General features: G+C 52.6%; 1 protein-coding gene across 3 annotated transcripts in view; it reads left to right on the top strand.

Moving 5' to 3' along the window:
* SULF2 (sulfatase 2) overlaps positions 1-15,798 on the top strand; it is a 112,622-nt gene that overhangs the window by 59,978 nt on the left and 36,846 nt on the right. For all 3 annotated transcript variants that reach the window (XM_026503686.4, XM_026503685.4, XM_057312483.1), the window contains exon 4: positions 14,676-14,827. In XM_026503686.4, coding sequence (XP_026359471.1) covers positions 14,676-14,827 — 152 coding nt within the window. The remainder of the gene's footprint in view (positions 1-14,675; positions 14,828-15,798) is intronic.

Raw genomic sequence — 15,798 nt, forward strand, 5'->3', positions numbered from 1 at the left:
TGACTGGGAAATAATTGAGCTGAATACACTCCCAGCTCTAGTGCTTGAAGTGTTGGGCCGGGCAGAGGCTGAGCTGTGCTTGGGAAGCTATAATGTCTGGTGGGGATCGTGGTTCGTGTGCTCACTCATCCTGGAGAAGGAGCCACCATCATCCTTAGCAGCAGGAGCTGAGCTGATCCCACCAAACTCCTGGAAATGCTTCCTACATCTGGCTTCCTGATTGGTCCTCCTCCTACCCCACCTGCAGCCCCTTTCCATCTGGTAGGCTGCTGTCCCATCATCCTGACCCCTTCCTTGGGAGCCCAGGGCCCTCTTCACTAGCAATACTCATTCCCTCCCTGGGGGTTTTACCCCTTTGAGAGCCACGTGTCCCCCTTGGCATCTGTGTGATCCTTTTCAGAATACATGCAAATTAAAGGCAAAGAAGAAAACACACAGGATTACAAAGAAGTCAGTGATACCAAAATCGTTTATAAACTGTGATATGCATGCTTCTTCACAGATTAAATGACACGATGTCCTGGTTATTTAGGGGATAACTGATGGGTCTGATAATTTGCATCGTGGTAGTGCTGGCTTTGGTGGTATCTCGAGATGTCTGGTTTTTAGCTGTAACATGATATGAAAACATCTGGCCTGTTGGTAGAGATGCTCGTTAGGGGGTCATGAAAATCCATAAAGATGGAGTTTTCCCATCCCGGTTCAGGAACCACAGATTAAGAACCCCTTCCCTAGGTGATCGCACAGATTTAAATGCCATCGAAATGCTGACCACTCCCACATTTCTCCTCCCAGCCCAGACCTTGCCCTTGAACCTGAATGGTATCTCCAGGCTGCCCGCACTCTCTCTCCGCCTGAACTACCCAGCTACCAGGAACCTCAAGGTTAACGTGTGTGACCTTGAGCTCTTTGTCATCCCCACCACAGAACCTGGCCCCTCCCACGGTGTTCCCTTCCTCCATGATGGGCGGATGTCCTTGTTGATCAAGACAGAAACCTCGAAACTGTCCTTGACTCCTCTCACTTCTTTCCCACACCGCGTCTAATCCAGCTGCAAACCATGGCGGCTCCAACTCCAAAAATAGCCCGAAACCAACCCAGCCTTCTGCCCCCACCTGCTTAGAACCATCCCAGCCTCTCTCCTGAATTACTGTGACAGCCTCCGGGGGTCCTGCATCCCCCGCCTCAGACTGTCCTCAATCCTTGAACGTAATGCCATGAGGGTGTGGTTTTAGTTGTTTGTTAATTTATTTTGTGTTGTTCCGTGTGTCCCTAGTCCCGAGAACCACGTCTGGTGTGTGAGCAGTGGCCTTCTAAATGCTTCCTGAATGAGTGAATGCATGCATGCATGCATGAATGAATGAATGAATGAGTATATGATGTCCCAGTAAATAATGTTATAATACAAACAGCGACCGACATTTTGGGGGCAGTTTCCCTGTGTTTCCTCGTTGAACTCTCCCCAACACCTTTGTCAGGCAGGCATATTATTATCCCCATTTTACAGTTGGGAAAACTGAGCTGGTAGATGGGAGTAGCTGGATTTCAACCCGGGCTGTCAGCTCCTGCACCCACGTTCAACCTCACACCCGACTACCTCCCAAGACGACAGCACCCCGTAAACCCTTCCTGCACGTCTGGAAAGAGTGACCGAGGTGATGTCTGGCTCTTGCCTGTGTTCCCACGCCGGCACTCTGAGAAGGCGAGGGGCTCAGGCTCTGGGATGGCCTTTCCTCAGCAGCCCGCAGGCAGATGAACCTCGGAGCACGGAGCGTGGGGAATGACCTCAGTGTGGAATCTCTGTTCCACCTGGAATTCCAGCAGGAAGCGCTCTGGAGGGTAGTCGGAGCCCATGGAGGGGCAGGGTCTGTGGGATCATGAGGTCCATCTGTCCTTGCCCCTGCCTTTCGCTGTTCACCAGCCTGCTTGCTGTTTCCTTTCTCCCTCATGAGTTTCCCTGCCTCCCCCAGCGCAGCGGACAGGAGGCGCTCCCATCTGCAGGGACTGGGGGTGCCGTCCTGCTGGCAGGCAGGGCGGGGTAGCAAGTGGAGACGGGCCCCTGGGTTCGAGTCTCAGTTCTGCCACTCACCAGCCACTGTGGGACGCTGGGCACAAAGGACTTCACCTCTCCGTGCCTCAGTTTCTCCACCTGTAAAATGGGAACAAAAAGCACGTCTATCTCGTTGGGCTGTTGGGGAACATCATTACCCTCCAATCTAGCAGTTCTCAAAGTGGGCCCAGGATCCCTGGCCCCAGAACTCTTTTCATGATAATACTGGACAGGAGTTGCCCTTCACCCTTATCTGCATCAAGGGTACAATATTTTCTGAGGGTGTGTAACACACCCACAGTTATCTCAAAGAGCCATTAAAATGCTCCTTTCCCTTCTGTGTGCATATCTACGGAAGGCTGGATTTTTCTTGACACAGAACCAAAACAACACCTCTCACCAGGCTGACCGCAGGCGTAGGTCCGCGAGTCCAGCTGTCTTCTGTTAAACTGGACGTTAGAGAGCTTGGTCAACATGGAAAACAGTACAGTTCTTCTCACTGATTTTATTCGGTTTGGGGAAAATCTAATTATCATTTTTAAAAATACACGCTAACAAGTAGGTTTATTGTTACTATTTTTAAATGAATTAACGTGTTACAAATTTCTCGGTTTTCATTTCTGACATGGTAGCTATCGTTGGATAAAACCAACATAAACGAATCTATTTGGGGCCCTCAAGAATGCGTAAGGGACTTTGGTACCGGAACGCTGGAGAACCCGTGCCTTGGGCCCTTCTTCAGTTTTGCGGAACACCCCGCGGTGACGTCATGCCCCGTGTGGATTGAGTAGATCCAGATTCAGTCAAGCAGATGGCACAGAATCACAGAGAAAGACAATAACGTAACAGTTCTCCCTGCGTCTCCGCCCACAGATGTACCCCATGCGATGGGCGGCGAGCATCTGCTCTTCCCTCCATGGGACGTGATCCCCACCGACCGCCCCCCCCATAACCCGGGTGTTTGGTGGTTCAGTCATTTGCTCATTCACGCCACAAATGTCTGTTGAGGCCTTACTGCTTCCCAAGCTCTGTTCTAGGTATAGGGACACAGGTGGGAACAAGGAATCCAGAAAGCTCTGACCTTGAGCTGATGTTTTCATGGCGCAGGCAGGTGATAAAACCCAAAAGACAAATAAATTAGTCCGGTGGCGAGAAATACCGTGGAGGAACAAAGTGAGGGAAGAGGGAGGACCAGGGTAGGGGAGAGACCGTGTTAACAGGATAGTTAGGGATGTAACCCAGTAAGGGAGTATTTGAGCAAATGCCTGGGAACGATGAAGAAGTGATCCCTGCAGGGGTCTGAGGAAGAGGGTCCTTCAGAGGAAGCAGCAAGAGCAAAGGCCCTGAGGCAGAAATGAGCTTCAGGCCTAAGAAGACAGGAAGAGGCCCCTGCGGCTGGAGCAGAACGGACCCAGGCCAAGTGAGGGAGACGAGGTCAGGGAGGGGCAGGCCGTGCCAGGGACTCTAGATTTTAGTTTGAGTGTGACGCGGAGCTATCAAAGGGTTTTGAGCACAACTGTGGCTTGATGGGATCTGTGATTTAGCGGATTGCTTCTGGCTACCCTAGGGGAAGACCAGGGAGGGGGCTCCAGCAAGGCCCAGGTAAGAGAAGGTTGGTGGCTCGGACCAAGCCAGTCACAGGGACATGTGGGAAGCACTCAATCTTGAGTTCCTTCTGAAGGCAGAGACACCATGACAGATGGTCAGTGGGTGTGAATAGGGACAGAGGAGCTGAAGACCCTGCCCGCTGTGTGGCCTGAGGAGCCAGCATGGACCAGAATGCTGGAACAGAAGCAGGTTTAGGGAACCGAGCAAGAGGCCAGCTCGAAACGCCTGGTTGGCACCAGACGAATTGACCTGAGGGAAACTAGGAAGTTTGTGACCATGCAACCAATACCTAAAAGTGACAAAACATGGGAAAGAGACCCCCAGACAACTGGAATTTAGAAGGTGCCACGAAAAGCAAAGACCCCTTTTTGTTTTCCCAAACTCCTGGCGTGTGAAATGGAGTGGTTTCTTCCAGGAAAGATGGACTTTCCAGAAGGTTCTACTTCATTTCTCACTGACCTTTCCGAATTGCTCCGGCGAGCGTTGTTTATTGTCATGGCTCGGCTCCACACGCAGGCTGTCATTGCTCACAGATGTGTGTCGTGCCCAGCCGATCGCTCTGGGCCGTGTCCGCATCCTTCCCCAGGCTCGTCACCGGAGTCTCAGAGGGGCCTTGTGATTTGCCAAGACGGTATCACAGCTGGTTTCTAGCGCCCGTTTTCATTTCTCGGGAGACCTGCATTTTCATCCCCCCACCCCGAAAAAGGAAGCAGGTTATATTTTGAGAACTCTCCTAGCTCCTTTTTTTGGAGTGCTTACTCTAGGCCAGACGTGATCTCATTTGTTGCTGTTCCCATTTTATAGATCGAGTCGCCGAGGCTTAGAGAGGGGCGCTCACTTGCCCGGGGAGACAGAGCTCAAAGCCTGGCCCTCAGAGCCACACCGCACCCCCTCTGCACCGCTGGGGTCCTCAGCCCAGGCACTGCTCTCACCATGGAGTCGGATTCTCCTCTGTGGCAGGGCTGCCCTGTGCCCTGTAGGGTGGTTGGCACATCCCTGGTCTCTGACCCCTAGAGGCCAACAGCACCCTCTCCGCTAGTTGGGACAACCAGGAATGCCTCCAGACATGGCCCCAGGGTCCCCTGGGGAGCCCTCGCCCCTGCTGGCCTGATGTTGGGTGTACTGTACGCACAGGCTCTGGGGTGACCTCTTGGCCGCCTCCCCTGGCCCCCTTTCCAACACCCAGCGTTCTTGTCTGCAGACCCTGTAATAGAAATCCCTCTTAATGAAACATTTAGTTGCTCCATCTCCAGTCCTCCCGCCTTCCCAGGGGCGGGGAGAGGCTTAAAACACCGGCGAGGGGCAGCTTCGCACTGCACAGCCTGTGTGTCTCATCCAAAGCCATCGACCCAGTGACCCTGTGAGCAGCTATGACTGTGTGCCCGCTGCAGGCCAGGTCTTGGGCAGGCAAGGCCCCTTGCGTGGGGGGGTGATGATAAACAAGAAAGCAGACACATCTGCAGTGATTTCAGAGGGCGCTGAGGGCCACAGAGAAGATAAACAGCCCGGTACAGAGGGACGGGGGCTTGAAATAGGGCAATCAGGGACAGCTCCGCAGAGGAGGGGCCGTCTGGCCTGAGACATCACGGTGACAAGGAGCCGGTCCATGGGAGAGGGGAGCAGGTGTGAGGTAGAGGAAAGAGCAGGTGCAAATGCCCTGAGGTGGCAGTGAGTTTGGCGTGTTTTAAGGAACAAGAGGCCTGGAGCGGCTAGAACGGAGTGAGCAGAGGGGCGAGGGGTGGGAGACGTGGGCAGAGATTAGCAGGACAGGTGGACAGGTCACTGAAGGGGCATAGCAAGAATGGTCTTGGGTTCAGAAGGGTCCTCCTGGCCGTTTGGGGGTGCCTGGGTTATGGGCAGACTAAAGGGGAGTCAGCATGATCAGGGGAAGGCCATTTCCACTGTCAGCAAGGCAATGAGGAGGAAGAACAAGACACATTTCTATCGCTTTTGAGACTTGATGGTCTTGCCTCTTTTTTTTTTTTTTTTTTTTTTTTGGATTTCCAAACACTGGATTTGCAGATTCAGGATGCAGGGTTTTTGTTTTGTTTTGTTTTGTTTTTTGTTTTGTTTTGTTTTGTTTTACAATTTTTAGAGATTTATTTGAGAGAGAGAGAGAGAGAGAATGAGCACAAGTGGGGGGAGGAGCAGAGGGAGAGCATCTTCAAGCAGACTCCCCATGAGCACGGAGCCTAACACAGGGCTTGATCTCACGACCCCTGAGATGAAACCAAGGGTTGGACCCTTGACTGACGGAGCCCCCCAGGCTGCAACTTTTCAACAACTGTCCCCTCAGGGGGTCTTACAAAACTCCAACCCTTCTTCTGCCTTTGTCTCCTAGCTCAGGAGTCAAAGTCCCAGGCTAGAGTCTGATTGGCCAAGCTCAGCCATACACCCACCCCTTAGGTGGGAAAGGGCACCTTGATTGGCAGTTGGGACCTTTATATTTGGGAAGAAGCAGGGGTGAGTGGCTGTGGCTTCTCAGGGGGTACCTGAAGGAAAGAGTGTGTGTGTGTGTGTGTGTGTGTGTGTGTGTGTGTGTGTGTGTGTGTGTGTGTATGTGTGTATGCATGCATGTGTGGCTGTGTCAGCTCCAAAATAGGAAACTGTCAAATCAAAATGAATAAATATTTAGTGAAATATTTCTATTTGAATGTAAATACCAAAATGTAGCATGATTCAACCAGTCAACTCTGGGACCTTTCGACTCTTAGTTATTTACCCATTATCGCTAATGTAGGATGTGGGCGGAGATGGTGTGGGATAAGTATGTGTTGAGAGACGCCAGCGTCCTTCAGGCAGCCCTGCTGATGGTTCCATCCAGATGGCCCCTGATGGGAGGGAGAAGGCTGCGTCCTGGCAGGGGTGCTGGGAGCCCCAGTAGTTGCCACTTGCCTAGCAAGGACGTGCCAGCTCCTATTCCACGTTCCTTACCCATGTCAGTTCCTTTCCTCCATGTGACAGTAGGCAGTGGCTTACCGTCATTGCTGCCCACCAGGGCACAGAGCGGTGAGGTCACTTGCCGTTCCGCGATCAGGAGGTGACGGACCGGGAGAGTCTGGCTGCAGAGACGCACTTTTGGCCGTTGTCCCATATCACGTCTTATGTTACCCAGAGAAGTAACTCACGGCTGCCCTGATGTTCAGGACAAGGTCCCCCATCCCAGCTGGAGCTGCGCTCCAGCACAGAGAGAGTGCCCAGGATGCCTGTTAGTTTCCAGTGGCAGAAACCCTCCCTCTCCCCCAGATCCAAGATGATGCCCCCATCTGCCCTCCTGGGCCGGGTTTACCGCCGGCTAATCTGCGTCTCCAGTCACTGCAAGACCCAGCTTTTACAGACCGCAAATGCGATTAGTATGAGGCAATTTCGGTTAGATTCAGGGCTGGGAGAGATAACAGAAGGGCCTGGTTCTCCCATCAGACTCTCAATGGTTCCCCAGCAGCACTTAACTCAGACAAATGGAGAAAGCAGCCAGGAGGGGGACAGGCGCACGGAGCTTTCTACCGAAGAGCTGCCTGCGCTGGCCCGCAGGACCAGAAGAGAGGGTTTCAAAAGGACTTGGGGGGTGAACAGTCCCCTCAAAGTCGGTGGTGGGGAGGGTGGATTTTGACATCTGTCTCTGTGGGGACTCTATTAAATAAGGTATCAGTGGAGCAAGATGTGGGTAGGAAGGGGGACCCACTGGCCATAATGAACCAACACTTAGCGGGCACATGTCCTGTGCCACGTCTAAGCAGTACAGGCATATTACAGAGATTTTGCGGGTTCAGCTCCAGACGGCCACGACAAAGCAAATATCACATTAAAGTGAGTCAAATGAATTTTTTTTTTGGTTTCCCAGTGCATATAAAAGTTATGTTTACATAATACTGTGGTCTCTTAAGTGTGCCATAGCATGATGTCTGAAAAAAGCAATGCACATACCTTAATTTAAAAATACTTTATTGCTAAAAAATGCTAACCATCATCTGAGCCTCCCACGCGTCGTAATCACAGATCACCGTAGCAAATATAGTAATCATGAATAAGTTTGAAATATGGCAAGAATTACCAAGCCGTGACCCAGAGACACAAAGTGAGCAAATGCGGTTGGAAAAAGAGCATTGGTTGACTTGCGGGACACCAGGTTCCACAAGCCTTCAGTTCGTAAGCCATGCCGTGTCTGTGAAGCTCGGGTAAGCGAAGGGTGATAAGACAGGGTGGGCTCGTGTGTGTACATCAGTTCTCACAGCAGCCCACCAGGCAGACGCTGTCATCATCCCCATGTTGTAAGCGGAGAAGCTGAGGCATCAGGAGATTAAACTAGTTGCCCAAGGACACACAGCATTCAGTGTAGCGACCTATCTCCAAGAGCCTCCTTAATGTGGAGTGTCTTTGCCAGCATTACGTCCTCTGAGACATCTTCATCCTTTCTGTCACGATCACGTTTCCTCATTTTTTTCCATGATTAAGCCGTCAGACTGCGAATCGAGAGCTTCCCACACTGTGCACGTTGACATCCCCACGGTCGGCTTGGTGTCTTCGATTCCTTCTACCTGCCCCTCGCCTGTCCACATCAGCTAGCTTTTCTTTTTTTTTTTTTTAAGATTTTATTTATTTGACAGAGAGAGACACAGAAAGAGAGGGAACACAAGCAGGGGGAGTGAGGGAGGAAGAAGTGGGCTTCCCGCTGAGCAGGGAGGCCAATGCGGGGCTGGATCTTAGGACCCTGGGATCATGACCTGAGCCGAAGGCAGACGCTTAACTACTGAGCCACCCAGGTGCCCCTAGCTTTTCATTTCTTGGTTGCACTTTCATTTCTGTTGGTTGGTTCTCCCCTTCCACAATCCACTTTGGTAACACGTCTTGTAGATTTATCATCAGGAGACAAGGAGGCAACCCAACCACATGTTTTGCTGTCTGTGCGTGAACTGAGTCACAGATGTTTGGGGACTGGTTGCCAATAGGCTGTGCAAGCAGCCACGTGCTGGGCCACTGATCCTAATGTGCATCTGTTATTTACACAGTGATTGGTGGACTGGAGAGCCAGTAGCGCGTTGTACTTAGTGCAGAATTACAGTTCACGTACCATGCGAGCTAAACAGGAACCATTCAGCTCAACGGTGGAAACTGACATTTGTGCGTGTCAGGACCATACAAGGCAAAGATGGCCTGTGATTGGCTGCTCCATTCTTGTCATTGCTGTGCCGGCTGCGGGTCATTCCTTTGCACCGTGGAGCCCCCCCGCTGCCGTGCCCTTCAGTGTCCACTTCGGCATAACTGGCCCCACTTCCTCCGGGTTAAACCTAGCCCTGCTTCAAATCCCTGAGGGATCCCTCACCCCACACAAGGAATTTTGTTCATAATGCCAAGGGTTGGAAAACTCTTCCTGCAAAGGGCCAGATAGTAAACATTTTGGACTTACAGCCACATCGTCTCTGGTGCAACATCTCAACTCTGCCATTATAGTGTGCGTGCAGCCATAACAATATATAAACAAATGGGTGTGGCTTCGTTCCAATGAAAGTATTCACAAAAACAGGTGGCAGCCCAGATTTGGTTTGCCAAACCCTGCTCTCCACTAAGCATCTCTTCTTCTTTTCCTTGGGTCTTTTATTGCAAGTGAAAGAGCTCAACTCAAACCGAATTAAGCAAATAACAACAACCAAAAGCGAAGTGATGGGATTTATAGGTTGACGTAACTCAGGCTTTCTCAACCTTGGCACTACTGACGTTTGGAGGCAGATAGTTCTTTGTCCTGGGGGGCTGTCCTGTGCATTATAGCGTGTTTACCAGCGTCCCTGGCCTCTGTCTACTAGGTACTACTAGTATCTCCCCACTCAGCTGTGACAACCAAAGGTGTCCCCAGTGTCCAGTGTCCCCTGATTAGGAATCACTAATATAACTGAAAATGCTAGCATTCGAGGTGGCTTCGGGTAAGAGCAGATCCAGGAACTCGAACTAGAGTCTCTCTTTTTCAGTGCATCTCTCTCTCCTTCCTTCCTCCCTCCCTCCCCACCTCGTTCACTGCTGCTCTCTTCCATACCACTTCATGTTCAAATAGACTCTCCCCTCTTGGTGGCAAGATGGCTGCCAACAACTTCCAGTGTCATCAGCTTTGAGCCCATTGGAAGAACTTCGATTTTCCAGTACCTCCCTAAAAATCCCAGGGCTCGCTCTCATTGGCCCAGCTTGGGTCACATGCCTGTCCCCGAACCAATGACAGTAGCCGGCGAAATGGAGTGCTCTGATTGGTCCAGCTGAGATTATGCCTGCAGCCCCGGAGTGTGAAGATCAGCCCATGTGTCCTTAAGTAAGGAAACCGTGGTACCCACAGGACCACAGTCAGGACCGAAGAGGCTAAACACAGGTCTCCACTGCCAGGTGGAGATCTCCACCCCGTGCCTGGCACACGGGAAGCAGCGAGTGCTCCAGCCTTTCACTTGATGCCAGCTTGCTCCCTGGGGCCAGCGTCAGCCAGCACATTATCAGTGGCCTTTCCTGGCCTGGCATTTAATTCCTCTTAATCCGCCCGCCAAGGTGCTCCTCCCCGCGCCCGCCCTCAGGTTGCTGCTCTTGCTTTCTGCAGTGTCCCAGCCGCAAAAGCTCAGTGACTCGGGGCTCCAGCCACAATGCGGCTGTATTTTTAATCTTGATTTTAATTCCAGCTCATTCTCCTGGCTGTATCTCCCAGCCCTGGAGCCCCAGGGCCCGTGCTAATTTGCTGCTCCCACCTCAACGGTGCCGGAATAACCATTTTAAAAACTGCCTTGGGGAAATCTAATCAAATGAGAGCAAAATCTAATTTGGCACTAAAAGCCTTTGACAGAAGCCCTGTTTTCTGGGGTCTTGCGGAGCCCTGAATAATCAACTCTTTCGGGATTTTCTAAGGGTTGGGGATTTGGAGAGAGGGGAGAGACGTGACGGGGGATTCCAGCACAGGAGCTCGCCACAGATACTTCAACACCCGTGGCATTGGGTGACAATGGGCAAGGGTGAGCTTCCCAAGGCTGGCTTCTCACCCCCCAGGAAAGAGTTATCCCACCGGCTGCGCCAAGACTGGAACTCTCTAGCATTCCGAGTTGCATATTTCATCAGGAAGACCTTAGTGCAGATCTTCAGGGACAAACCGTAGGCTCGCAAGCCGGATTTGGGGGACCTGGGAGAGAACCCAGTTTTCCCTGGGCTTTCGTTCACCCTTCTGCAAACTGAGGGAGGTTCTGTGCTTCTGAAATTACTTGTGGTCTTGGTTCTTTTCAGGATGTGTCCCGATTTTAGGAAAATGCACTATCTGTTGCATAGTATTTCAGGGGACATGCGGACCCTTTTAAATTTCCCCGCCGTGCCTCCTATTGCTTCTTCTCGTGATCTCATCCCTCTACCCTGTAATGTCATCTTCTCCCTCCTTCACTGGCCTCCCTGGGGTCCTCCAATGCCCCTACGCTTGTCCCCGCCTCAGGCCCTTTGCACTGGCTATCGCCTCTGTCTGGAGCAGTTTCCCTTGTACTCCTGTTCCCCCTGACTCATTCTCATCACTCCTCAGTAGCCTTCCCTGACCCCTCAAACCAGCGGTGCCTCTCTCATCACTCCTCAGCAGCCTTCCCTGACCCCTCAAACCAGCGGTGCCTCCAGGGGTCCAGCTCTGGCCACTTTGTTGCAATGCCATCCTTTATTTCCTTCATCACTGTTTTTACCAACACCACCACCCTTCTCTGTCACAGCCCCCACCTGAATGTCTGCCCCATGAGGGCAGGGACCCCGCTGGCCTCATTCACTGCTGTATTGCCATTGCCTGGGACAGCTCCTGGTATACCACTGGAGCTTAATAAATAGTTGTCAATATATGAATCCATACGTGCCCAAGGCGTGTTACCCCAAACAGCAGTTTCATTGTGCTGCCATCCTGATTTTTACCATGGATGGGCACACTGATTTATTATTTCCTTAATATCCCTCCCTCCGATTGTTTTACTCATCTGGCCCTCCATCTGTTTTTGTAAATAAAGTTTTATTGGAACAGAGCCACACCCACTTGTTTATGTATATTTCTGTGACTGTTTCCTACAACTATTGAATAGTTGCAGTAGAGACCGTCTGGCCCACAAAGCCTGCAGTATTTACTATCTGGGCCTTCACGGGAAATGTTTGCTGACGCTGCCGTTTGTGACTCTCCCCGAGGAGGGAGGAACAGGAGAGAGTGGAGGGAGGCCGGCAGTGTTACCAGAGTGGAGCTCCTTACATATAGAAAGACACATCACACACGAGGAATAGGTCATTGAGGTTTAGTAGATCTTATTTCCTGGACTGCACTTGATCTCTAGGAGCCTTTCCAGCCCTCCCTACGTGGTTCTTTTGCAGAAGAGAGGGACGTGCGGGTGGCAGGGTTTCTCACCTGCAGACTGTTGACATTTTACAAGGGATGATGATTCTCCGGGCCATCCTGAGCACTGTGGGATGGTGAGCGGCGTCCCTGACCCCGACCCCCTGGATGTCGGCAGCGTGGCCCGCCCCAACCTGTGACAAAACCAGAAACGTCTGCAGACATTGCCAAGTGTCCCTGAGGGGCGAAATCGCCCCTGGCTGAGCCCCGCTGCTTTCAGGGGACAGATGCAGCCGTGTGTGAACTTGCCAAGAGGGGAATCAAGCCTACTGCTAGCCCGGTGCAGGGGTGCTGCTGCCCCTTAACTCCAGCCCACATCTCAGTCCTCCCACCCTGACACCAAGCCAGGCACCCAGCACCTAAATAATGGACGTTCCCTGAGACTCAGAGCAGAGGCGGCCAGTTTCCCCAGCCCTCGCCTCCAGAATGCCAGGATTCTTTCTGGCTTGGCTTCGCCCTCCCACACAAAGGGAGGTCCCACCCTGGGCCTTACCCCTCCTTCCTATTTTCATCTCCTCTGGTGCCCAGATCCTTCCGGGAGGTGTTTTCTCAGCTTCCCACTTCCTTCCCGGCCCTGAGTGCCAGGCGAGGATTGGATGCCCATGCTTCCCTCTCCCCTGTGCCACAGGGATTCGGGAATGGCTGCTTGGGTCCTAAAAGGCCTTTCTGGGGCACCTGGATGGCTCAGTCGTTAAGTATCTGCCTTCGGCTCAGGGCATGATCCCGGCGTTCTGGGATCGAGCCCCACATCAGGCTCCTCCGCTATGAGCCTGCTTCTTCCTCTCCCACTCCCCCTGCTTGTGTTCCCTCTCTCTCTGGCTGTCTCTCTCTCTCTCTCAAATAAATAAATAAAATCTTTAAAAAATAAAAAAAATAAAAAATAAAAGGCCTTTCCGCTCCCAGGCAGTGCCAGCCACCTGCCAGGCCTCCAGGAAAACCCCCGTGGAGGGCTCCTGTCCCATCCCCGCCCTCCCCGCGCAGGCCTCTCTTCTCTAGGAGCCACAGGCCCAAGGCAGCTCTCCATGCTTTTTCAAAGGTTCCAGGTAGAGGGACCCGTCTCATCCTCTGCTGGCATCAGAGCCCAGCCCCAGCCCCGCTCCTCCCTCTGCGGATGTTCATCTCCCCCTGTCTGTCTCTTCTCATCTCGTCTCACCACTGAACGCTCCCAGTTTGCCAGGCACGGCGCTAAGCACTCTGCTGGCGACATCCCTTTCACTCCCTTCAGCAATCTGGAACTCTCCCCTCTGCAGCTCTCAGCACCGGCTCCCGCATGTCGCGAGCCCCAGTGTCCTCATCCAAAGGACGGCGGTGGCACAGGGCCTCTGTCTCTAGAAAAACTCTCACAGATTTCTCTGTTTCCTAAAAATGGCTTAATGGGTTGTAATTATTAAAAATCATACTTGCTCGTTGAGAAGAAAGAAGAACAAGAAAGTATCATAAAGAAGATCTTGTGTGTTACCTCTTCACCCGCAGAGAGTTTGGGGGTGTATCCCCTTCGAGAGGAATCCGGGTGATTTTCTTTACATCAGCCCCGTCGCCGGTGTGAAAGGCGAATTGTGGAGACGGGCTCCGCTCCTGAATGTCCAGCCCAGCGGGGTTTCAGGCACGGAAGCACCCAGGTTGCGGCGGGAGCTAGAACGAGGCCGTCTCCCAAGCAGCACGCCCCACGCCCAGCGAGAGCCCCTGCCTTCTTCTCCAGCACCGCAGATGTGTGTCGCCTCTCTCTGACCACCAGGGAAAGGAGACCTTACAGCGTTCTTTCATCTCTGGTTTATCTCTCAACGCGATTAGGTGGTCGAGCTGCATGTGTTACTGAACGTGGCCTGGGTTCGTGCCGTCTCGTTCTGGAGTAGTATTCATTCCACCGTACAGATTTCCAGCAGGCATCTGACTTGTTTCTAGTTTTTGGCTCTCGTGAACCGTGCTACACTGAGCCGTGTCCTGCCGTGACTTGGGGAAGGAAGGAACACCTTCCTGCTGAGTCAGTCCCCAGGATTCGAATGGCTAGGTCAGAAGGTCTGAGTTCAAGGTGAGCAGAGACTGCCAGTCAGGGTCGCACAGGAGGTGGGCCCGTCTGCACGTCCCCTGGCAGGTGCAAAGGCCTCTTAAGCCACATCCCCAGCAACAATTGGTATCGTTCGTGGTCTGATATGAGCCGTTCTGGTCCCCGTGCCGTAGACAGAATTCAAGGGGTCCGTTAGCTTGAATGGGAAAGAATCGCGTTCTTATTTTTACAAACCTACACCGTCCCGTAGCATTGGTAGGAAGGTGGGCCATGAACTGTAGCACAAGAGAATCTGTAATTTTGTCGTCTGTAGGGATCACTGATGTTATAATACTCCACAGCAGTGGGGGCAGATATCACAAAATGAAATATTTTCACTTATCACTACTTCGAAACTATTACTCTTTGCAAGGTAATATTTTTTTTAAAAGGGCATGTTCCTATATGGCAGATTGTTTTAATATTTAGATAACTGTGTTTCAAAATAATTTAATTTCCCTGTAATCCTCTATGTTTTACGCACATAAAAACATCTGGGAAGGAGGCCCAGAGGGCAGCGCTGTTTTCACACGTTGGGGACACGGTGGTCGGGTGACAGGAGACTTTTGCTCTCTGCTTTCTCACGTGGCCTCCTGACCCTTCTCCCCCTCCAGCTTTCTTCGGGAAGTATCTTAATGAATACAACGGCTCCTACGTACCGCCTGGCTGGAAGGAGTGGGTCGGCCTCCTTAAAAACTCCCGCTTTTATAACTACACGCTCTGTCGGAACGGGGTGAAGGAGAAGCACGGCTTTGACTACTCCAAGGTAAGTCCTGCCTGTCCCCGGCTCGGGGACAGCGAGGCGCGTGACACGGGACCTTGACTGCCTGGCTTCAGACGGTGGTGACCCTTACTTCAGGGAGAGCCTCCAGAAGCCTCTGCTTCTCCGTGTGTTTCTCCCTCACGTAATAGTCTCTGCGTCTGAGTACTGGTCACGGCACAGGATGCCGGAGCTGGGGATGTTGTAGAAAGCGTGCGTACGGACAGTCCGGTTCAGTGCCTTTTCACCAGCTGAACCGGCGCCTGTCCCCCGCACGCGGGTAGGTCACGAAGCCGACGATCCCCGCCAGCCCCAGAAGCCCCCTCACGTAGCTCCTTCCACGACCGCCCTCCCACGGGACAGCCACGGCTCCGACCTGCAGTGTGACACACCCATTCTGTATCCAGTCCCTTGGCCTTCGCACCACGTCGAGACCCACCCACGTTGTCACGTGGGGTGTAGATCCTTCCCTCTCGTCGTGTGACGGTACCTCAGTGTGTTTGCTGGCTGTCCGTGTCGTGGTTTTTCTAGCCCTACTGACTCGTCCGATAGGGGACAGAGCGCACAGATCTGACATGGACGGCTCGGGGAGTTCTCACGCGTGGCTGTGCCACCCGGGTCAAGCTATAGAGCATTTCCAGCCCCCAGAGGCTCCCTTGTACCCCTTTCCAGTCACAACTCCCACCCCCGAGGTCACCTGTGTTCCAGCTTCCACCACCACAGACTGGTTTTGCCTTTTCTAGAACCTCACATCCATGGAGTCACGCTGTATGGGCTCTTTTGGGGTCGGGCTTTTTGCACTCAGCCTCACGCTGGTGATGGTCCTCCAGGTGCCTGCGGTGCGCTCAGCAGTGTGTTCCCCTCATTGCCGCGTAGTGATGTGTGGACGGCAGGTATGAACCCGCTCAGCCCCTGATGGACATTCTGGTTGTCTCCGGTGTGGGCCGGTTATGAATGAGGCTGCTGTGAACACCCGT

This window comes from Ursus arctos, unplaced genomic scaffold (genome assembly GCF_023065955.2).
Source record: "Ursus arctos isolate Adak ecotype North America unplaced genomic scaffold, UrsArc2.0 scaffold_16, whole genome shotgun sequence".
Classification (NCBI taxonomy): Eukaryota; Metazoa; Chordata; class Mammalia; order Carnivora; family Ursidae; genus Ursus; species Ursus arctos.